The following is a 22,319-nucleotide window of genomic DNA, read 5'->3' on the forward strand; positions in this document are numbered from 1 at the left end:
AGGTGTGCCCCTGGGAGGAGGGGCACCCCTGGCATCCTTGGCCTTGAGGACCCTGGGCAGGGCTCACAGGCATGGTCCAGATAGAGCTGGATGGGGGACTATGAGATACCAACTCCACAGCTCCAGTATCACAGGTGGCTGGAAGAGGTGCAGGGGCACCCTCACTCCTATGCAGATGAAGATCCTAGGGCTGAGAGAGGGTGGCTCCCTTGCCAAGGTTACCCATCAGTAGCACAGTCTCAAAGCTGTAGGTGGTGCAATCAGATTTGGTGCAGAGGTCCAGCGGGCTAGCGTCTGAGGACATTGCCCAGGTGGCAGTAGGGAAGCCCTTGGCACATGGACACTCGGGTGGATGCCCAGAAGCTTAAGCACAGTTATAGCCATCCCCAACTCTTTTATTTCCCTGCTATCAAATGCTTAGTGGACGGTAGCTGTCACCCCAGTGAGCAGCTCGGAGCATGCGTGCCGCAAGGATGAGCCAACCCCACAGCCTGCCCCCTGACCCTTCTAGAATCCCATCACCACCTGACAGAAAGGGCTTTCACAGCTATGCAGATGACGCGCCCTGGCCCCAAACAGAAGGAAAACTGAGGCCGAAACTGTGTTGTCACGCACTCCTCCTCCCCGTAAGGCAGAGTCAGCCAATGTCCAGGGCAACTCCAACTTGCTCAGGAACAGCGACTGGGCAAGGAAAGTTCATGTCCTCTCTCCGCCTCTGCCTTCCCATGTCCTCCGCAGGGCACAGCTGTACAGGTCAGGGCGTGGCCGGGGGGGGGCGTTTCCTCAGCAGGGCAGAAGTGCCCCACCGACAGCCGAGGCCTTCCTGGGCTGCCATCAGGGAGACAGGAGACTGGGCTTGGGTGGAACTGGAGAGCCTGGGATAAGAGCGCTGGAGCTGGTTCTGGAGCCCCATTTCAGTCAGAAACCAAAAGGCTTGGGGACTTGGAGGGCTTCAGATAGCCAGGCCTCCAGGTAGCTGGCAGGTGAAGGCGGGCAGAGGCTCTCCTGTCTCAGCTACGGAGAGGCATGGTATATGCATGTGCCCAGCCCAGGAGGAACAGTCTGAAAATAGCTGCTTCACAGCGTCTAGCTCCATCAAGCGCGCCATGAGCTGTCCTTGACAGACGCTCTGCGCTTACATGTCACACAAGGCGAAGGGGCGTGCTGGCAGAAACGGCTTACGTGGTGACATGGAGACCCCTGAAGTAAGAAACAACCCTGGGAGGAAGGAGCAGGTCCTTGCTGGTCCAGATCTCTACAGCTGGGCATCCCGGGCTGCCCAATACAGGGACTCTCACTCCTGTTGTGCCCTCCACTCCCACTACCAGCTATGCCCACAGACTCTCACCTGCTCCCACTCCTTTCCTTATCACACCCAGGAGCTCCTACTCCAAGCTGAAGCCCGGAGGTTATGGGAGCTACACAGAACTCATGGCCTAGGGAGCGGCCCGGACTTGCCGGGAAGCCCCTGCAGAACGTGGGGCAGCAAGGACAGTGGGTTGCCTAGGAAGGAAACAGTGCTTGGTAGAAAGGGCAAAAGAGCCTGGGAAGGTAAGATAGAAACGGCCAGAGGGGACCATAATCTCCTCTCCAGGATCCCAGCTGGGCTGTCATCCTGGGCCTCCTGCTCAGAGGGAGCCTCCAGCCCCACGCACTCTGGAGGCCAGTGACAGTACAGCAGCTTTATTGACCAGACTCAGCAAGAATACATCAGTGGGACCTGTACAGCCCAGCCTGGCCGGGATTCCCACTCCACAGAGGCGCATCTAGGGACATCAGCATTTCCCTGTGAGTGCCCTCGAAGCTCAACCCACCCCTATTCCAGTCCCCTGCTGACGTGAGGGACCCGCAGGGGACCGAAGGATGGTCACGGAGAGGCTGGAAGGCAGGTGAGCCTGGAGCAGGGCAGCACAGGGCACGTGCTGCCCTGGCAGCTGGCAGAAGTGATCCGTGCAGGGCGGCGGGGGCGTGCAGGCATACGGGCGAGGCGGCCGGGCTCACCACACGGAGCACTTGTGGATGGGGTTCATGGGAGAGTCCTTGGGACAGTGGAAGGCCCGACCGAACTCCTCGAACTGGGACACGCTGCCCAGCACCCTGAGGTGGTGGAGAGACTCCGGTAACGTGAGACCCAGCAGCCGTCCCACTCCCGCTGCTGGGGCTGCCATCCGCCCCTCCCTGCTCCCACAGGACACAGGTGGACGTACCGGTAATGCTCCGGGGCATGCTTGTCAGTCAGCACCTGCAGGTAAATGGACTGCGACCGGCGTTTGATGCACCAGTTCTAGGCCACCAGAAGGGACAGGGGAGGAGAAGAGGAGATGGAGCCGGGCGTCTGCTGCTGACTCTCCACCCCTACGTAAGCCCTAAGGCCTCCCCTCCATCAAAACCGACAGGCCATCACCTCTGAGAGTACAGGTGATGGGAGACAGACTGGACGCCAGGCGTGGTCACCTGAGCCCTCAGCAAAGTGAGGACGAGCGAGCGAGGACGCTGTGCCTCCTCCCAGCCCCTGCCCAGCCCCGACCATGCTCACCTGGGCAAAGGCAATGAAAAAGAGCTGGTTGTGTGTATACTTGAGGCGGTGCAGCGGGTGCTCTGGGCCGTGCTCCCGGACCCACTTCTGATAGGCCTGAGGACGAAGGGAGAAGGGAACGGTCGGGCCCACCTGCCTTGCACATTGCCCGGTCTCCATCCTCCACATAGCCGGCCCCACCCAGGCCGCTGCGCCTGTGAGAAAGGCAGCCCCAACCTCACCAGCCTCGGCTCCGCACCACCCCCTGTGCTACCCTCTCCGCCGGCTCCAGCAGACTCGGCCCAGGCCAAGCGGCCACCCTGCCCAGGTGGTCCCGCTCTCCTAGGCAAGGTAGTGCCGGGACTTCCTTTCCCAGTGGACCCCAGCTCAGGCCAGAGTTCAGCAGGATGGACAGGGAGGGGCTGTGTCCCTAGTCTGGGACCCTCATCAGCTCTCACTTGTCCCCCAGAAGGGACACGGGGCCTAGCTGGGGTGGGGAGCTCACGTAGTAGGCCAGCTTGAGGCCACCCATGTCCGCGATGTTCTCACCGAGCGTGTGCTTCCCATTTACCTGCCAGAAGGGAAGAGACGGGGCTGAACGGGGCCTCTGGCCTCCCGAAGCCCTGATTACCCTGGGCCCCAGTCTCTCCCGCAGCTGCTCTCTCCTCTTCCCATTGACTCTGGAGGGGGCTTTCTCCATCCCCCGAGCCCCACACGTGTACTATGAGTCTGTGTGAATTCACCATGTGCGCATATGCACAGGCCTGGGACCCCGAGCATGTGTGCAAGAACCTTATTTGGAGTACGCATTGTCCTAATCCACGTCCAGCCAGCTGGGCACAGGGCCATCGTGTGTGTGTGGGGGGGGGGGGTCTTACCCGCTGGTTGTAGACGGTGAAATTGTCATAAAGGCGGACGATGCACTCAGCCTTGCGCAGAAAGCGGCTGTACGAGGCCTCTGTCCACCAGTGCAGGAGGTTCCCCGAGCGGTCATACTGGCCCCCTGTGGGCACCATGCAGACAGGCCAAGATTGAGCCTCCATCCCAGGACCAGGCTGGATAAGGAGCACCTTTGCTTCTTCCTGTCCCCCCTCACCCAGCAGCCCCTCAGGCCTTACCCCAGTCATCATAGCCATGGGTCAGCTCGTGCCCAATGATGGTGCCAATGCCCCCGTAGTTCAGAGACCTGGAACCCACCGCAGCACTGTCAGGCCCCAGTGCTCACCTACCCTCTGAGAGCCCCACACTGCTGCCCAAGCCCCTGGGAGGTAACCAGGGAGGCCTTGAGGGCATCTCCAAAGTTCTGGTACACAGGTCCCTCAGCTTCCTCACAGGCTCTGTGAAAGGGGCCAATGGCAACTGCCCAGCTACCTTTTAGAAAATAACATCTGGGGGGGGGAGGGAGGGTATTACCATGGGATATTTTTTATAATTATGGAAAATGTTAATAAAAATTGTGAAAATAATAAAAATAACAAAAAAAGAAAATAACATCTAACAAAGGCAGCAGTGGCTGTGAGGGAGTTAATGGAGACAGGAAAGAAACTGAGGCACTCACTTGGGGATTTGGCCTCCTTCCTCATCACTACAGTCCTCTATTATTATTATTATTATTATTATTTTGGTTTTTTGAGGTAGGGTCTCACTCTGGCCCAGACTGACCTCGAACTCACTACGGAGTCTCAGGGTGGCCTTGAACTCATGGAGATCCTCCTACCTCCGCCTCCCAAGATTAGATTAGAGATTAGATTAGATTAGATTAGAGATTAGATTAGAGGATTAGAGGCGTGCGCCAGCACGCTCGGCTAGAGTCCTCTATTTTTAAAACACCTAAACAAACCTAAGACAGGTAAGGGGGTACCCAGGAAGTTATACAGAGAAGACGAGCCTGCAAATTCTCCTGAGTAGTCAAGGATGGCATGGGTCTTTGGGGACCTGGGGTCTGCAGCTGACATAACTCAGCCTGGTTCTGAAGTAATAAGAGTCCACTGCCCCCCAAACTGCACACAAGGTCTATGGGCCCAGCTGTGCCCCTTGGGTTTCCAACTCACTGCGGGAAGTCAGGGTCATACAGTGTGGGCTGCAGGATTCCAGCAGGAAACACTAAGGGAAAAGGTTGGTCAGCGCAAGACTCGTCCACTTCCGGGCCCCGCCCTTGGTCAGGACACACCTCCTTACCCATTTGGTTCTTGTTGGGCAGATAGTAGGCATTGAGCGCCTGTGGGGGGAGCAGCCACCTGTGACAAGAGGCTGGACTCAGCTGAGGGGTGCGCCCCACCATCCTCAGGAGCCTCCCCCCTCACAAGCCTTCCATTATGCCTTAACTAGCTTTTGACAGTGTGTCCTCTGGTCCTCCTCCATCCTGGGCCACCACCGTACTGGTCTCACCCCAGCCCTGTACATGGTTCCTGGTCTTAGAAAGAAGCTCGCTCTCTCTCTCTCTCTCTCTCTCTCTCTCTCTCTCTCTCTCCACAGCCCTCCCCAAATCCCAGCTCAGGGCCGGGCACGCACGTGGACTTGTCCACCTCCTGTCGAATCTTCTTGACAGAGAGCTGGATGCTGAAGCGGATGCTATTCAAGATGTTCTTGAAGTAGGTCTTCTCGTGGACCTCAAACTGTGGCGGACGAGCGATGCTCACCGGCAGGCTGGGACAGGCCAGGCCATTTGCCGAGGAGCCATGATTCCTCCCCCGCGTGTGCTGGTGGGTTTCCCTGAGGCTTGGGCCCAGGGTGTGAGGCAGCGTGCTGGGCAGGGAAGGGGAAGAACACGTACTTCATACTCCTTGTCCACAGCCTCGGGTCTCAGCAGAAAGTCTGGGTAGCCGATCATGACCATCATGAACTGGAGCTGCAGGTGAGAGGGCGGGTGGAGTGGCGAAGGGCCTCAGGCGAGGGAGCTCCGCATGTGGGGGGGGGGTGTCAAGTCAGGGCAGAGCAGGCCAGGGGATATCAATTCCACAAAGGCACGTTTGCTTCTTCTCTCCTGTTACATCCCACAGCCCAGCACACAACAGACGCTCAAAACAATGTGTGTACACCCGGCACCTGGGACTCGGGGCCCATCTCACCTTAGCCCGAGCCGCTGCCTTGGTCTGGGCATCCATCCAGTCCAGCTCTTCCAGGCGCTGGCCCAAGATGTACTTGATGTCTTCCACCAGCTGCTGCACCTGCCGGGTCAGGAGTGAGGGACCAAGAATCAAGCAAGGGGCTTCAGCTCCAGCCCTCAGCAACCGACGCCAGGGGTTCGTCTACTATCCAGTGCCAGTTCCTCAGCACAGGGCACCATGCTGGAAACTAAGGAGAGACTTGGGAGATAGGGGTTCACGTCCAACATTCTGACAATAACCTCCCAGTCTGAAAGAAGAAACCATCTTGGCCCAGTTCCATACAGGCCTCAGGCCACACCTCCCGGGCATGGCTCAGAAGTCAGCTGCAGCTGGAGGCACGGGAGGAGGCCCAGGATGGAGGCCCTGCAGCCTCAGAGACAGCTAAGTCCTACATCCAACCTGGGGCCTCCCATGCTCCCCACCAAGTCCAGCACCGGCACCCCCGCCCTACACCCAGAGCAGCCTGACCTTGGCTTTGCTGGCAGCTGAGAAGTGCTCGTGTACAAAGAGGGCACCGAGAGCCATGCCAAAGTGGCGGTTGGCCTGGCCCAGGCAGACTCGGGCCAGCTCCTGGGGTTTGTCACTGCCCTCCATTTCTCTTGCCAGCTCATGCAGTGCCTCGCGGAACGGCGGGGACAGGTGCTCGCTCAGGACCACCACCACACGCCACACCAGGTAGTTGTGTAGGATCCTGGAGGCCAGGTGAAGCAGGGGTTGTCCAGAAACGCATGAGGGTAGGCCACTCCAGGCCCACCCACTTGTGCTTCTGCATTACCGTGGGACCCACCCCCAACCCACTGAGAAGGGAAAAGAGTCAAGTATGCGGGGATCAACTTTAAGTGTCCTGAGCCCGTCACACAGCAGAACATGATCTTTTACCCACCAGAGGTCCCAGCTGATGGGTCTCATTAAAGCATCCCCCTTCTTGTGTGACAGAAAATCGGGGGGGGGGGGTACTGGGAGGAGGCTGCCTCAGAGTTGGCCTCAATGGGCCTCTATCACACCTCCTCAAGGTGGCCCATGGGCAGTGTTCCCTTGATGACATCCAGACTCTCATCCAGGGGAAGACGGGAAAGCTGGAGGGAGGGGGGCTCCCACCTGCTCAGGCTCCCTCAGGGCAGGAGCCAGCACCAGCGTCTGCCCTGGCGCTCCGGCTTCCAGTTCGTGCTCCCATCTGCCTCCCCTCGCCCCAGGGCAGAGGAGGAAACTCAGAGTCAACAAGCAGACAGCTTTAGGGCGCAGGCAGAGGGGCCCTGAGACAAGAAGCAAGGGGGCGGGGCAGCTGCAGGCGCACCTGCGCGGTGTGGAGCGGATGAGCTGTGACACCTGCCGCATGTAGTCCGTGGCCAGCAGCACCACCTCCTCGTCCTCGGAGAAGTCCTCCTGGAAGATCTGGTCAAGCAGCCACTTCCACCGAAGCTGAGGGGTGACAGAGGGCCAACGGGAAAGCACGGGAAGCCAGGGCCACGGAAGAGCTGGGACATCCCCGGGGGAGGATGACCCAGAGTCCCCAGTCACTCCCGCATCCTGGGCCACCGGGTCTGGGCCACACTCACATGAGGAGTGATCTTCTGCAGCTGCCCCAGTGTCACTTTGTTGTACATGGAGCTGACATCTCTCCGGAGGTCATCATAGTCTGACACGGAGATCTGGGGTGGAGAGCAGACTGAGCCAGACCTGCCCTGAGCGCCCTGCCCCCGCCTCGGCCCGGGCCCCAGCGCCTGGGCCCCGCAGCTCACATTGGCCAGCCGCTGCTCCAGCTGCAGGATCTCCCGGGCCTTTTGCTCCACAGCATCAGCCCCCAGCAGGCCGAGCAGACGCTCCATGAATGCTCTGTATGCCGCCAGGATCTGCACCAACACAGGGGCTCCTCAATGAGACTGAGTGGGGAGACACGCACCTGTGGGGCCCCATCCTTCCCTGACGCCCAAGCCCGGGCACCTTCTCGCTCTCCTCATCCTGAGCCAGGTAGAGGGTTCTCTCAGGCAGGGTGAGCCCATCCTGGTCAATCTGGGAAGAGGGACAGCAATGCCAGGTCAGAGGTTAAAGGCAAGTTTGCCAGAGTCCCCACCCAAATCCACGAAAGACACACGATGTCAAATATCCACCATGACAAGTCCCAGGAGCACGCGGACTAGCCCCTTCTTCGTCCATCCATACAAGCTAGCCAAAGCTCCATCGCTTTCAGTGGAGCCTGGGGACGTCGAGAAGAGCCCACTTCTCACCCCTTCCCCAAGTCACTGCGCACCAGGCCCTCCTGGAGGGTCGCCACCACGCGCGCTCGGGACACCGGTGTGGGAGTTAGGGCCTCGTATTCCTGGCCACCGCCAGCCTTTCAGGACGCCCGAGGTCCCCCATTCTCATCTCCCCAGCTGCCTGAAGGCTGGAAATTGCGGTTCCCGCGGCTCAGCTAAACACCGCAATTACTCCAGGGAAATTACTTGTGCCCTCCTCTGGTGCTCTGCCCGCGCGCGCGCGTGCGCCCCGCTCCTCCCCGCTCGGTGTGAACCGGCCTCGTGGGCGCGGGGACCGCGGGCAGGTCGGCGGGTGGCACGCGGCGCCGGGATATGGGGGCGGGGATGAGGGGGACCCCAGGCCGCGGGCGGGGGCTGGGACGTGGGAGGGGGCGACCCGCACTCACGCGGATGACGTAGCGCGAGGAATTCCTGTCGTCCAGGCTGACAGTGAGCGAGAAGAGCGCCGCGGCGCTGTACACGCCCTGTGCCTTGTAGAGCAGCCGGTTGAGGTCCCAGCGCTCGGCCGCGCCGCCCAGGTCCCAGCCGCCGCAGTCCTCGATGACCTCGAGCATGGGCCGCGGCCCGAGCCGCTCGATCTCGCGCATGTCGAGGCACGAGCGGAAGAAGGCGCGCACCTTGCGCTGCGCCGCGCCGCCGGGGCCTCCCGCGGGCCTCGCCAGCAGCCTCCGCAGCCGCTCCTCGTTCTGCTCGCCGATGGCAGCGATCGTGCCGTACGTGAGCTTGTCGTCGGGGATGGCGTGGCGCCTCAGCCAGCCGCCGCACGCGAAGGAGTAGAAATCCTGGCACGGGTCGATGCTGGCGTCCAGGTTGGCGGACAGGAAGCGGGCGGCGCGCGCGAAGGCCTTGCGCTCCGGGCAGCCCTCGGGACACGCGCCGCCGCCGCCTCCGCCCACCGCGCCCGGGCCCAGGTACTTGAGCGCCAGCATGGCAGCCAGGATGGCGCAGAGGCCGGCGGCGAACACCAACCCCGACAGCAGGCACACCTCGCGCCGGTTCCACCGTGGCAGCCCGGCCCGGGCCCCGCCGGCGCCGCGCCCGGTGCTCCGCGGGAAGCCCGGGGGCAGCGAGGTGCCCCTGGCTCCCCCCGTTCCGCACCGGCTCACGTACTTGACCTCCTGGAATTCATCGTAGTGCGCCGTCATGGAATAAGGGGCCTCCATGGCGCCGCTGAGCGCGTTTTGGCTGCCTTGGCACCTTATAGGATGCTCTGATCGTCTGGCCTTGTCGTCGGCGTCCACATGGCCCCTGGGGCGCAGCTGTGGAAAGGGCAGAAGCAGGTCACCAGGCAGGGGGGAGCAGGCGACTGGGGATGGAGGCTACGGGGGAAGGAGGGGGTGTCCATAACCAAGCATGGGTCTGGGCTCCCTTCGCCACTCCCAGGAAGAAGGCTCAGAGTGGTCACCAGCTCGCGAACAAGCACCAGTCTTTTAACCCGCCCCCTCCTCTTCTCTACATGCCCCCCCCCCCCACACACACACAATTGGAAGACCCCTGACTTCTAGAAAGCAAGAGGGCGCTGTGCATACGGGCTGGCACACAGTAGGACAGTGCCCTGGCAGCCTGTTTCTCTTGCCTTTGTCTTTTTTTGCCCTGTATCTGCTCCAGCTACGGCCAAAAGGGGGTGGAGTGGGAGGGAAGCAGAGAGGGAAGAGAAAAGAGGTGTGGCCAGAGGCGCGTCTATGCAGACCCTGAAGCCACCTCCGCTCTGGGCACTGGAGAGGGACTAAGCACCCAAACTTGGTCCTCAAGGAAGTCCGCAGGACCACTAGTAGCCCAGCCTCTGGATCCTTCCCGTCAGTGGCCCAAATGCCCATCAGCCCCGTCCTCAGATAGCATAATTCTCCATCCCCGATCAAGAAGACCTTCTCCCCTCCCCCGACGGCCTTGACGGAGAACTGGGGACTGATTCCATCATCTGCCACCCATTCCCCGCCCCGGGCCACTCCTGCCTTCAACAGGTTTCTCCCCAGAACCCAAAGTTGAGCGAAGTTTCACCCCCGGTGCCAAGCAAGCCCTGGGCTCGGAGCCTGCTGCGCCACGCGACGCAGTGAGCGGAGCTGGAGATCCGAGTCCTGGAGTCGCAGCCACCGCCGCAACCGGAGCCGGGAGGACGCAGACAAAGCCGGGAGGCTTGGCTCGGCGGCCGGCCGGCCGTGGAGGTGGCTCCGGCGGTGGCCTGGGCGGCCGCCGACCCAAGCCGGAGCGGCACTTACCCGGCAGGTGCGCGCCGGGGCCGGGGCGAGGATGGAGAGGTCCGGGCCTGAGCCGGAGCCGGGCGGGCGGCCGCTCTCTCCGTGCGCCCGCCGCCTCCTCTGCCGCCGCGCCGCGCCGCACCGCGCCGGCCCCGAGGGAGGGGGCGCCGGCGGCTCCACCCTCCTCCTCCCGCCGCCCGCGCCCCCTCCTCTTCCCGCCTCGCTCCCTCCTTCCTTCCCTCCCGGCTACCTGTCAGCTCGGCGCGGCGGCAGCGCGGAGATGGGGACAAGCTTCTCGGGGGTCCAGCATCAGTTCCCCACTCAGTCCAGCTCTGTCCCCGAAGAGAAAGCGCAGCCGCTGCTCCAGAGGAGAGGATGCGTGGCCTCCGCTTGGGGACAGGGGCTGACGCCGAGGTGCTCCAGCCGCAAGACCCGAGCTCGGCTCCACGAAGGACTCTGACGAGGACCAAGAAGAGAACGCGTCTCTCCTGGCCCGGTGCGCTGGCCTCCAGGACGCGACTTGCTGGTCCTCCTTTTAACTGCTGCCCCGCTCTGCCCACAGCTGGGGTTGGTGCAGCGCTTGTCACCCAACCCCAGCGGGAGCCTGCAAGAAGAGGCCGAGGCCCTTCCACCTCCTCGATCTTGACTCAGGCAGGCACCACTGCTCAGGAAGTCGCTGGCCCAGGTAGGGAAAGACCTAGGAAGGGACGCAGTAGACAGGGAGGTAGGGAGCCTGCTTGCTCTGCCCAACACCTCAGCCCCCATGGGACACATTCATCCAGCTGTCTCCCATCTTCTTCTAGTTGAACTTCCTTGCTCTTTCAGCTCTTCGAGGCAGGGTCTCACTCTAGTCCAGGCTGACCTGGAAACTTACTCTGTAGCCCCAGACTGGTCTTGAACTCATGGCCATCCTCCTAACTTACAATGGAAGGCCACCGCCCTTAGCAGAAGCGCGCTTTGAAAAATCATATGTAATATAGATATTATAGATATAATTGTATATTATATATATATATATAATTATATGTAGATCCCTTCCGCCATGAGGCAGAACCCATTTCTGTCTCCCCACTGTATCCCCAGGGTGAGGCCCACATGTGCCATGGAGTACTAGTGTACTCTTCCAGAAAGGATACTGTTTCTGGAATCTCTGTTCTCTGCCTCATCCTATCAACCCCTTCCCTCTTCCTGCTCTTCTCCTGGGGGACCCCACAAAGCAGCAGTAGCCCCAGGCCCGAAACTCCAGCCTGCAGCACTGGCCTAAGCAATGTTTGAGAGAGCCGCAGAGCTCTGTGTGGTGGAAACCATGACAAGGTGGAACTGCAAAGATGGGTGACTCTTCTGTCACATTCTCCTGCGGCCGCTCATCAGACAGCTACTGAGTCACTGGCCCTGAGTGGCTACCTCTGCTTCTGTCTTGTCTGTCCATCTTTGAGCCCCCTTCTCAGAGATGCTTCCCGCTGTAGCTATGGTAGGGGTTTCCTCTGTCCCATGCATTCTTCTCAGGTCCAATTAATTCCACCGAGGAGAAATGGAATTACGCAAAGTGTGGTGGTTCCACACGGGGGAGGGGAGGGGAGGGCAGGGCGGTGGCAGAGTGGCTCTTTGTGCTTTTAATCTGCATTTTCCCCTCAATGTTCCATCTCTAGGAGGATAATTTTCCAGTCTTTTCAGGCCCTGATTGGTATCATTTCTCCGGCAATGACAGCTTTTATTTTCCCCGAAATGAATGCCGTGAAATTTCCAAGAAATATAAAAATGGATATTGTCTCAGGAAGCTGGCTCCTCCGACAGCAAGGCTCAGAGGCAAACACGCTTCCCCAGGGACTCTCAGCTCCAGCCACCAGAGGATGGGGAACCCTGGCCCTCAGCTCTCTCCCCCTGCCCCCTCCCTCCCAGGACCGCTCTTGGACCGACACCCCCCCCCCCGACTTTGCCATTGTGCCCACACTCAGCTTCCATCGATTCATTCAGCTACCTCCCAGTCAGGTGGCTTGGGCAGCGCAGCCTGCCTTGCTCCATGGTGCCTGCCTGCTCGGTCCAGCATCTCACCTTCCACACCCTACCATGAGCGTAGGGCCAGCTAGAGTTGCCTTGAGATTGGTCCCTCTGACCATTCCATCCTGGTCTCCCTGATGTGGCCTATAGTCAGCCTGTTCATAGACAGGGGCCAGATACCCACCTCCTTTTCCCACCTGAGTCTTCTTGGAAAGGGAAGGTGAGGATAGAAATGAGTGGGAATGCTGGGGTTAGCTCTTCAGCTCCATGCTCTTACTTTAAGGTTCCCATAGACCCCCCCCCCAAATACCAAGGTGACTCCAGGGCTAATGAGCAAGAGAATGACAGGATAGCCATTCCTAGCTACACCATCCAAGCCCTGAAAACAGCACTGGATACCCAGTGTGGGGTGGGCAGCAGCCAGAGAAGCCTGGGTGGTGGATATAAGGAGTAGGAGAGAGGTATTTGGAAGCCAGCCCCCACCCAGGCCAAGGGCAGATCCCAGGCCCCCCTGCCAGCGGGGTATCACTGGGTCTGGGATATAACAGGGAGGAGCACCCAGCCTTCGACAAGGACATTCAGCAAGGCTTCGAGAGCCTTGCCCTAAAGGAGGACTGTAACCAAAAGTCAAGCCGGCTAGTCTGAGGCCTAAGCAACGGTGAGGCCCAGTTCAGCTCAGCTCTGGCCTGCACAGTGTGAGACAGGACCTCAACCTTCCGCAACATGTCAGCACTGGGCCATGCCCCAGCCTCTAACGCATCCAGCCAGAGCCTGGGCATCCCAGCAGCCCCGTGGACTCTTCCAGGCCACAATGAGCTTCCTGCCCTCTGCCCAGCCTCCCTGGGCTCTTCCATCCATTATTCACCGCACAAAATGGATTTTTAATTTGAGAAATGAAATGACTCTCCCTAGTGGCTGGTATGGCAGGGAAGTGGGGGGGGGGAGGTCAGATCTGGGTGAGGTGGTTGCATGGCACGGGGCTGGCTCTGGCTTTCCTTGGAAAGGTGTCTGTAGCAGGTGTTGGGGGACCCCCCAGGCCCACGTACCCCATCACCAGGAGGTAAGTGCCCATAGGAGTTATCAGAGGCCCCACAGATCTATGTACCCTGCCACCCAGGCCTGCATCTCCACAAACCCTGTTGCTGGAACCTCCGATGGGGTTGGAAGAGAGGCTGCTGCTGGTGGACCGTGCTGTTCCACCTGTTTTCAGAGTCTGTGTGCCAGGCTCCTGACCAGAACAGAAGTCCTCATCTTCACTGCCCAGTCCTCTAGCTTCCCAGGGATTATTCTCTCCAGTATTCACATCAAAAAAATGGACTTTCATTTTTTTAAAAAATATTTTTTTTATTTATTTATTTGAAAGAGAGAGAGAGAGTGAGAGAATGGGCATGCCAGGGCCTCTAGCCCCTGCAAACAAACTCCAGATGTAAGCACCACCATGTGTGGCTTACATGGGGTTTAGGGAATTGAACCTGGGTCCTCAGGCTTCAAAGGCAAGCACGTTAATGCCTAAACCATCTCTCCAGCCCACGAAATGGACTTTTAAAACTATTTGCAACAGGGCCTCACTATATTGCCCAGACTAATCTGAGACTCCTGGGCTCAAATGATCTTCCTGCCTCAACCTCTCAAATAACTGGGACCTCAGGCATAATGTGGCACTTACCACAGTTAGCAATGGATTTTTAAAAAATGTTTTACTTATTTGGGCTGGAGAGATGGCTCAGCGGTTAAGCGCTTGCCTGTGAAGCCTAAGGACCCCGGTTCGAGGCTCGGTTCCCCAGGTCCCACGTTAGCCAGATGCACAAGGGGGCGCACGCATCTGGAGTTCGTTTGCAGAGGCTGGAAGCCCTGGCGTGCCCATTCTCTCTCTCTCTATCTGTCTTTCTCTCTGTGTCTGTCTCTCTCAAATAAACAAATAATTAATTAATTTAAAAAAATGTTTTACTTATTTATTTGTTTGTTTAAGAGAGAAAAAGGCAAATAGAGGGAGAGGGAATGGGCACCCCAGGACTTCCTGCCACTGCAAACGAACTCCAGATGCGTGCTCCTCCTTGTGCATCTGGCGTAAGTGGGTCCTGGGGAGTCAAACCTCCATCCTTTGACTTCGCTGGCAAGAGCCTTAACTGCTAAACCATCTCTCTGGCCCCAAATTGATTTTTAATCTGAAAAAAAAAATGAAATGACTCTCTCAAATGGCTAGGGAGACAGAGCGGGGCAGAGGAAGGTCCGAGTTTCTTCCACCTGCCCACTCCAGCTGAGCTCTGTCATGCTCTCACCTCTCAGTGCGTCCCCAAAAGTCTGGAAAGCTGTCCCAGCACCCCCCAGTGACCTCCAGCCCTCAGAGCCACTCCTTCACTTCTCATGACTAGGTTCAACCACCTTAATGTGGCCTTCAAGGCAGTGGCCACTTCTATGTCCTCTGCCCTTCCCAGTCTGTCTCTCTACCCCTGGAAGCCTGTTCTAATTTCACTTCCCAGAACACAGCGGGCTCTCTCACAGCTCAGGGCCTTAGCACTTGCTGCCTGGAAACACCCTTCTTCTCTCACCTCTTGACCTACTGCCAGTCATCTTAGCAGTGGCCTTTCCGGTCTGGCTAAGTGATGTCTTCATGGGCTGGGGGCTTGCCTTTCCTGGGCCCCCACCACACTGTCCTTCCTGGGCAGAGCCACGCCCAGAGGACACATCTGACCAACCGCAGCTACTATGAATGCACAGAGGGCTCTGTGGGAAGTATCTCACCAATGCCCACATAGAAACCTGCCCAACTCTGGCATCCTGAGCACATCTTTCCTTTGCTCTGAACCCCGTCAGCCCATGAGGAGGAGCTGCTCTTCCTCCTGCGCACACCACCCTCCTGCTCCTCACTACTCCGCCGTCACCGCTCAGCCTCTAGATCAATGTTATTTATTTAGTTATTTGGGAGAGAAAGAGGCAGAATGGGCACACCAGGGTCTCCAGCCACGGCAAACGAACTCCAGAAGCACCTTGTGCATCTGGCTGACATGGGTCCTGGGGAATCAAACCTGGGTCCTTAGGTTTTGCAGGCAAGCACCTTCACCGCTAAGTCATTTCTCCAGCCCCACTGTTTTGTGCAAGAAATAGGTAAGTATGTTCAAAAGATTTGCATCACATGTGCATGCACGGGGCAAGGGTGAAAGCTCTCCTTCTCGCCTAGTCAGGCCTATGCGTCCAGCTCCATGTCCCGTGAGCCCCTGGTGGCATCCTGCTGAGGCCTCCTTGGTCTGGCCGCCCCTCATTCATGGCCACCTCAGGCCCAACGTACTTGCCGTGTAGCTCCACCTCTGTGCCTGTGTTGAAGCCATCCTCTGCGCCTGAGTGCCTTGCTTTGAGCATTCTGTCTGTCTTGATCTTCCAGGACCCTGACAGGCCCTGTCTATGGTGATGTAGTTTCCCAGCTGAGGCAGCCGCCTGAGGGTCTCCTCACCAGGAGAGATGTGTGCTAGAGACAGGCCACAGCTGGGGTAGGACTGCCAATCCAACCCGCGCAAGAGCCCCGGAGTGCCACGGTCTGGGCCAAGCCCCACATCTGCCTCTCCTCCAAGTGTCTAAGTCATCTCACAAAAGGAAAGCGACCTGGAAAGCGGGGAGAAGGCTGCCCACATTCATTCAGCTCATAAGTACTCATGCTACCCTGGCAGTCTCAGGGGCATGGACACTAGGAGCGAGGGAATCAAAGATCAGCTCTTCTGGTGAAGATGGGACACTTCAGAGCTGGGCCCTGGCCCCGTTGAGACCCTAGGCCCAAGAACTGTGTTGCGGGTACGGAGTCCCAGGTGTGACAGGTACCAAGACTGGCATTATTCAGAGACCTCAGAGGAATCTCAGGACCTGAAGCTGTGACCTTGGCCTCTTGTCTAGATGTTCCCACCTCCAAGGGCTCTTTGGGAGGATCTCCCTATCTGAAGCAGCCCAGTCATTTTCCATCTGGTGTTCCGGGTACATCTTGTACCAAATTTGTCCTCACCTGACATGAGCTTGTGACTTGCTCTTTTCCCAATGACAGTTTCTTTCAATCTATTGGAAGCAGAATTTCTCACAACACTATCCTCATGCCCAGTGAGGCCTGGGTACCAGTCAGGGCATGAGTTGGGGCCAAACTAACAGAACAGGTGAGACAGTGTCAGTGGGGGGTGGGTAGGGAACAAAGCTCTAGAAAGTCAGGTCTTCAGGCCTTGCAGCTCTGACAGCCAGGCCCCCTGGGGCTCACAGTTTGATGGAGAGGCAGACAGTTCAGCTCTCACTATAGATAGAAATAAGGCGGCGGGGAGGGAGGAAGGAGGCTGGGGTCTGTTAGGAAGTGAACCTCACAGTCTTGACACACCCCTTTCCTGAAATGGTCACCACAGCCACTGCCTGTGACCGCAGGGAAGACAGCAAAGAAACCAAGGGGGCCTGAAAGGAATCCTCTTGAGCTCCAAGGGTCCCTGGGTCTGAGTTCCCTTCCCCCAGCCCTCCATCATCATTTCAAGTGATTGGAGCTGAAGGAGATCGTTAGCTAATTAAAGCTGAGCCACTAATTGTCCCTTGCAGGAGAAAGAGCCTGGCTGCAGAGGGGAGGAGACAGGGTGGGGGGTGGGCACGAGGCCCCAGGCCTGGGTGGGGCCGCCTTCTAGAATGTCTGCGTGTATGTTTGGGGAGGGAGCACTGACAAAGATTAAAGGGGAACTGTGGATGGAGAATCAGCGCAGGGCTTGGAGTCCCCAAGGAGCACCTCTGCGCTGTTGTAAATGTCACACCTTTGCTTTCCGCACCTGCTCTGGAGTTGTGGGCTCGGGGTGGGGGTGGTGCTTGGTAAGGGGCTTCTGTAGAATCCTCTGTATGTGACACTTGTGGCAAGATTCCAGGACCCTCACCCCCAGCTCCAGGTTGGTCCCTGACCAGGATGACTTAATGCCAAGTTTCTGTCCTCTCTTTCACCCCCAGTGGCCCCAGGGGCTAGCGCTATGGCCTCACAGAGGTAACCAGCAACAAGGTGTCTTGTGTGGGGCTGCCTTCTGCCTGGGTCCAAGCACCTCCTGGTAGGATGTCCCGGAGGCTCCACCACAATTGCCATCGGTGCCTAATAAGTGCCCCCAAACTCAGCATCAAACAGCGCAGTCAGACGCTCAGTCTCCAGGTCCGTGTCCAAGGGTGGCTAGCTAGGTTTTCTGCTCAGGGTCTAGCTGGGCTAAAGACCATGTCAGCAAGGGCTGTGGCTCTGAACTGGAGCTCAGGGCCCTCTGCATGCATGCTGACGTGGCAGAATTCTGTTCCTAGTGGCTGTGGGGTCCAGGCGCTTGGTTCAAGCTGGCTGTCAACCAGGGCTTGGTGTCACCACTTTCCTTATCTTGAGCTCCCCCATCTCTGCAGCCATCAGTAAGGAATCTGGTCCACAGTGAATCTCCTCTGCTATAGATCGCTGTCCTCACATCGGTCAACCAAGAGAATGTGCAGTTTCTAGAAGGCCCATATGATAGGTCAGTCCATCCTGATAAATCTCCCCATCATTCTATTTTTATTTTAAAAAACAATTTTTTTTTGCAAGCAGACATCAGAGAAAATAGGCCCACCAGGGTCTCCAGCCACTGCAAATGAACGCCAGACACATGTACCACTTTGTGCATCTGGGTTTATGTGGGTGCTGGGGAATTGAACTAGGGTCTTTAGGCTTTGCAGGCAAGTGCCTTGACTGCTGAGCTATCTCTCCAGCTCCTGTTTTTATTATTTTTCAAAACAGGGTGACCTTGAACATCTGATTCTCCCGCTTCCTTCTCCAAGTTCTCCCCATCTTGATGTTCAACTGGAAAATCCCTTCATAGCAATATCCAGACTTGAGTTTGACTGAATAACGGGAAGAAGTGCATGTGAATACCAGGGACCGTGCACCTAGGACCCTGCCAACCACTAGGATGGGCCCGAGGTCAAAGGCAATGCTAAGACTACTAGGACTGGGCTGGGCTGGAGAGATTCTCAGTGGTTAGAGGTGCTTGCTTGTAAAGCCTGATGTCCTGGGTTCAACCCCGCAGTACCCATGTAACAGCCAGCTTCACAAAGTGGTGCATGCATGTGGAGCTGTTTGCGGTGGAAGGAGGTCTGGTGTGCTCACATTCATTCTCTCTCTCCTTGCAAATATCTACAAAATAAATATTTTCAAAAGAGGGGCTGTGAAGATTTCTCAGTGTTTAAAGGCACTTGCCTTTAACCTAATGGCCTGGGTTTGATTCCCCAGCACCCATGTAAAGCTAGATGCACAAACTGGTGCATGCATCTGGAGTCCACTTGCTGAAGGCCCAGGTGCATCTGTTCTGTCTCTATGTCTCTCTTTTTACAAATATATATGTTATATATATGTTTTGGTTTTTTGAGGTAGGGTTTTGCTTTAGCCCAGGCTGACCTGGAATTCAATGTGTAGTCTCAGGCTGGCCTCAAACTCATAGCAATCCTCCTACCTCTGCCTCCCAAGTGCTGGGATTAAAGATGTGCACCATCACGCCCAGCTAAATAAAAATATTTTTTAAAAAACATCTAAAAACAGATTTTATGAAGGTCCAATCACTCCAAAAAAAAAAAAACAAAAACAACAACAACAACTCTGAGCCAGACTCTGGCTTGTAACTGCCAGGTTATCTTCGTGTGTGTGTGTGTATGTGTGTGTGTTGGGGGGGTGTATTTCATAGCACACATGGAGTTTTGGAGGACAATTTTTGGAGGCAAGTACCTTTAACCACTGAACCATCTCTCCAGCCCAAGGACAACTTTTTGTTCTGTTTGTTTCTCAAGGTAGGGTCTCACTGTAGCCCAGGCTGACTGGAATTCCCTATGTAGTCTCAGGGTGGCCTCGAACTCGTGGCGATCCTCCTGCCTCTGCCTCCCAAATGCTGGGATTAAAGGTGTGTGCAACCACGCCTGACTAAAGGACAACTTTTTGATGTTGGTCTTCATCTTCTACCTCCTTTGGGGCAGTGGCTCTTATTCCCCCAGGCTTGCGGACCTGCAAGCTCCCCACAGGTCCTCCGGCCTCTGTCTCCCCCCACTGCGGGCACACTGGGATTACAGATGAGTGTGCTAACACATTGGGCTTCCTGTGGATTCCAGAGATCTAAACACAGATACTCACTTGCACATCAAACAGTGAGCCATCTCCTCAGCCCTTTTAATTCTTTTTTTAAAATATTTTATTTATTCATTTTATTTTTATGTATTTATTTGACAGAGACAGATAAAGAGAATGGGCACACCAGGGCCTTCAGTCACTGTAAATAAACTCCAGATGCATGCACTCCCTTGTGCATCTAGCTGACATGGGTCCTAGGGGATTGAACCTGAGTCCTTTGGCTTAGCAGGCAAATGCTTTAACTGTTAAGCCATTCCTCCAGCCCTTATTTATTTATTTATTTAAGAGGGAGAAAGAGAGAGAGAGAATGGGCATGCCAGGGCCTCCAGCCACTGCAAACAACTCCAGATGCATGCACTCCCTTGTGCACCTGGCTTATGTGGGTCCTAGAGAGTCGAACTGGGATCCTTTGGCTTTGCAAGCAAACACCTTAACTGCTAAGCCATCTCTCCAGCCTCCTTTTAATGTGTGTATGTGTGAGTGTGTGTGTGTGTGTCAGAGGACAGCCCTAAGTGTTTTTTCTCATTTTCTACCTTTTTTGAGGCAAGGTTTCTTGTTCATCACTTACTTGAGCTTTTGGGGTTCTACCTCCCTTCTCACCAAAGGTACACTGGGATTAAAGATGTACGCTACTGCATTTACATGGGTCCTGGGGATCTGAACTGAACATGAAGTGGGTGAGACTGGTCCCTGATGCCATCCGTCCAACCACAGTCAGTCTGACCCCTGCAACCCAATGGCAATGGCCCTGGCATTAGGATAGGAAGCTTTGCAGATTCAGAAAGCCCCAAGATTAAAGGCCAGGAAATTTTTTGCTTGTGAGCTCAGACAGGTTGGGACCCTAAATACTCAAGTTTTAGGGGCTATTAAGACCTCTCTCTGCCCCCCCATACCTTCAAGGAGATGGAAATGATACAGAGGAGGTCGTGGCCCCTCTCTGTTCATGAGAAAGACCTCAGTACCCCCACAGCCAGCCTCCCCTACCTCTCAAACCCCCCCCCCCATGCTTGAGCAGCCTCCCTCAGTAATGGGGCTTAATCATTACATGCATTAGCTAGGGCCTGCTGCCTGCAATTACCACTTCAATCAACCACCCACCACCCTCCGCCCCCAGCCTCAGGTCACCCATGGGGGACACTCATCCATGACACACCCCTCCCCAAATACAGTCCAGGGTCCCCAGGCTCTGCAGATGGCCAGAGATGTGACCCCCCGCAGCACAAGCGTGAGGTGGGGCCAGCCAGCAGACAGAGAGCTCCAGCTCAGGGTCACAAGCAATTATTTTAAAAGCCTGTTGAGGGAAATGCTGCCCGCCCAGTGCTGCGCTCCTCCTGAGCGCGTGCAGACCCAGGATGCCGGCAGCTTTGGACACTGGTGGTGTGCACACTTGCTGGTCACGCACACAGGCACGGGCAGTGACCAGGGCACCTACAATGGATGCACAGCCCATAGTGCCCACCCAGACCTCAAGCAGATGAGGTGCCAGCAGTCCCCTGGTTGTGGGAACCACTTCTATAGCCAGCCCTTGGGCTTTGGGGGCTTTCACTGTGCAGCCCCTTGTACCCCTTGGCCACATTTTCAGTCCAGAGCCCCTGCTAGAGTGCATGGCATAGAGGCTTTGGGCTGAGCCAGAGGACTTCCTATGACATCTCGTCTCTGCTGGATGGGGACTTGAGAGAAGGGCAGAGGGCGGGCTTGGCGGGGGAGTGGAGGAGGGGACTGCTGTTGTGCTGTGCCTCTCTCTAATTGCTGTTTTGCTGAGAGGTAATTAAAATCCCTTTTTATTTCACACGTCAGAGCCCTCACCAGGCTGTGGAGAGGGCACAGGGGGAAGCAAGGAGGCGGGGGCCATGGAGAACCTGGCGCATGGAGGGGTCCAAGAGGTGGAGCATTGAAGGCCCCGAGCCCAACCCATGAGCATCCTGGTTGGGGTCCAGGCCTTGGCCTGTGCAGCCCACCACAGCCAACAAAGGATGTGATAATGCAGGCAGCAGTGTCTCTGGGTTCCTCAGCACATGTATTTTGCTGTCTGTCCATCTACCCCAAACAACCGCTGCCAGGGAGATGCCCCTATCAGCCCAGATATCAAGACAGTGATAATACTGAGACTCAGAATCAACGCGCCCCCTCCGGGCTTCTCATTGGTGAGACTGGCTTTAAACTGGGCCAACCTCAAACACTATGTCAACCTGCCCAGCCAGCAACATAATTGTCTTCTCCCACAGAGCCCCCTTCCCCAGAGTTCCACGGCCCTATGCTGACCCTCTTTGGAGCCCTGTGAGATGAGCCACAGCCTTGGGAAACCTCACATTTGCCATCAGACATCAGTCCATGCCTACCTCTCTAGCCCCCCATGGTCACCTTGTGGTAGGAGAGCCAGGACTTGCACTGGCCACACTCCGATGAGAGCCCAGATGATTACCAAACCAGAAAGGCCCCTATCTTCTCCTGGGCCGGTGGCAGGTGGCGAGCTAGCAGCAGGTGGATCTCACTGATGAAGGTCCACTGAGCAACATCTCTCTGCCCTTGCTCAGCCCCTCTTTCCTGTTCTCTCATTTGGGTCTGGAATAGTGTCCCCTGTGTGTCATTATCCCCTTACTCACCACCACTTTATCCATCACCATCATATTTGCCAACTTTCCTATCTTTTTTTTTTTTAAGAGAGAGAATGGGTGCGCCAGGGCCTCTAGCCACTGTGAATGAACTCCAGACACGTGTGTCACATTGTGTAGCTGTATTACATGGGAACTGGAGGATCGAACCTGGGCCTTTAAGCATCACAGGCAAGCGACTTAACTGCTAAGCCATCTCTCCTGCCCAACTTTCCTATCTTCACGCCATCACCATGATTATCAGTATCGTCACTATGATCACTGCCTAACATCACCTTGTCATCACAGTCCCCAAACCACACCACCATCAGTGCCAAAGGGCTCGCCTGGTACCCAGCACTATTATCTTAACAAATGCAGAACACTAAGTGGTCCACGCTTTCATTTCTCTCCTGCATTTCTCAGGTGGGCAGACCAAGATTTCCCAACCAAAGTGGCTTACCCAAAGTCACGAAGCCCTGAAGTCACAGAGGCAGAACTCGAACAACTAAACTACTAGACCCAGAGACCAAAGCTGTGA

The 22,319-nt window shown here is 56.8% G+C and overlaps 1 protein-coding gene across 1 annotated transcript; it reads right to left on the reverse strand.

Moving 5' to 3' along the window:
• Positions 1-1,667: 1,667 nt before the first annotated feature.
• Positions 1,668-10,139, reverse strand: Ecel1 (endothelin converting enzyme like 1). The gene is made up of 18 exons (XM_045147783.1): positions 10,094-10,139; positions 8,264-9,136; positions 7,564-7,632; positions 7,362-7,472; positions 7,179-7,271; positions 6,917-7,041; positions 6,091-6,313; positions 5,584-5,682; positions 5,289-5,363; positions 5,027-5,130; positions 4,694-4,752; positions 4,567-4,618; positions 3,634-3,701; positions 3,394-3,518; positions 3,021-3,086; positions 2,537-2,632; positions 2,208-2,284; positions 1,668-2,097 (listed from the first exon to the last, which is right to left on the reverse strand). Exons 2-18 carry the CDS (start codon positions 9,038-9,040, stop codon positions 1,998-2,000), a joined length of 2,319 nt encoding a protein of 772 aa, XP_045003718.1. The 5' UTR covers positions 9,041-9,136; positions 10,094-10,139; the 3' UTR covers positions 1,668-1,997.
• Positions 10,140-22,319: the final 12,180 nt, after the last annotated feature.

Source organism: Jaculus jaculus, chromosome 4 (genome assembly GCF_020740685.1).
Source record: "Jaculus jaculus isolate mJacJac1 chromosome 4, mJacJac1.mat.Y.cur, whole genome shotgun sequence".
Classification (NCBI taxonomy): Eukaryota; Metazoa; Chordata; class Mammalia; order Rodentia; family Dipodidae; genus Jaculus; species Jaculus jaculus.

Bases quoted from the DNA above. Each gene is read 5' to 3' on its own strand.
- Ecel1 (XM_045147783.1), bottom strand. From the start codon at position 9,040: ATGGAGGCCCCTTATTCCATGACGGCGCACTACGATGAATTCCAGGAG. The intron at 7,042-7,178 runs GTGAGTGTGGCC...GTCACCCCTCAG, and splicing joins TGCAGAAGATCACTCCTCAT to CTTCGGTGGAAGTGGCTGCT. The intron at 3,702-4,566 runs GTGAGTTGGAAA...GGTGGGTTCCAG, and splicing joins TATGACCCTGACTTCCCGCA to GTCTCTGAACTACGGGGGCA.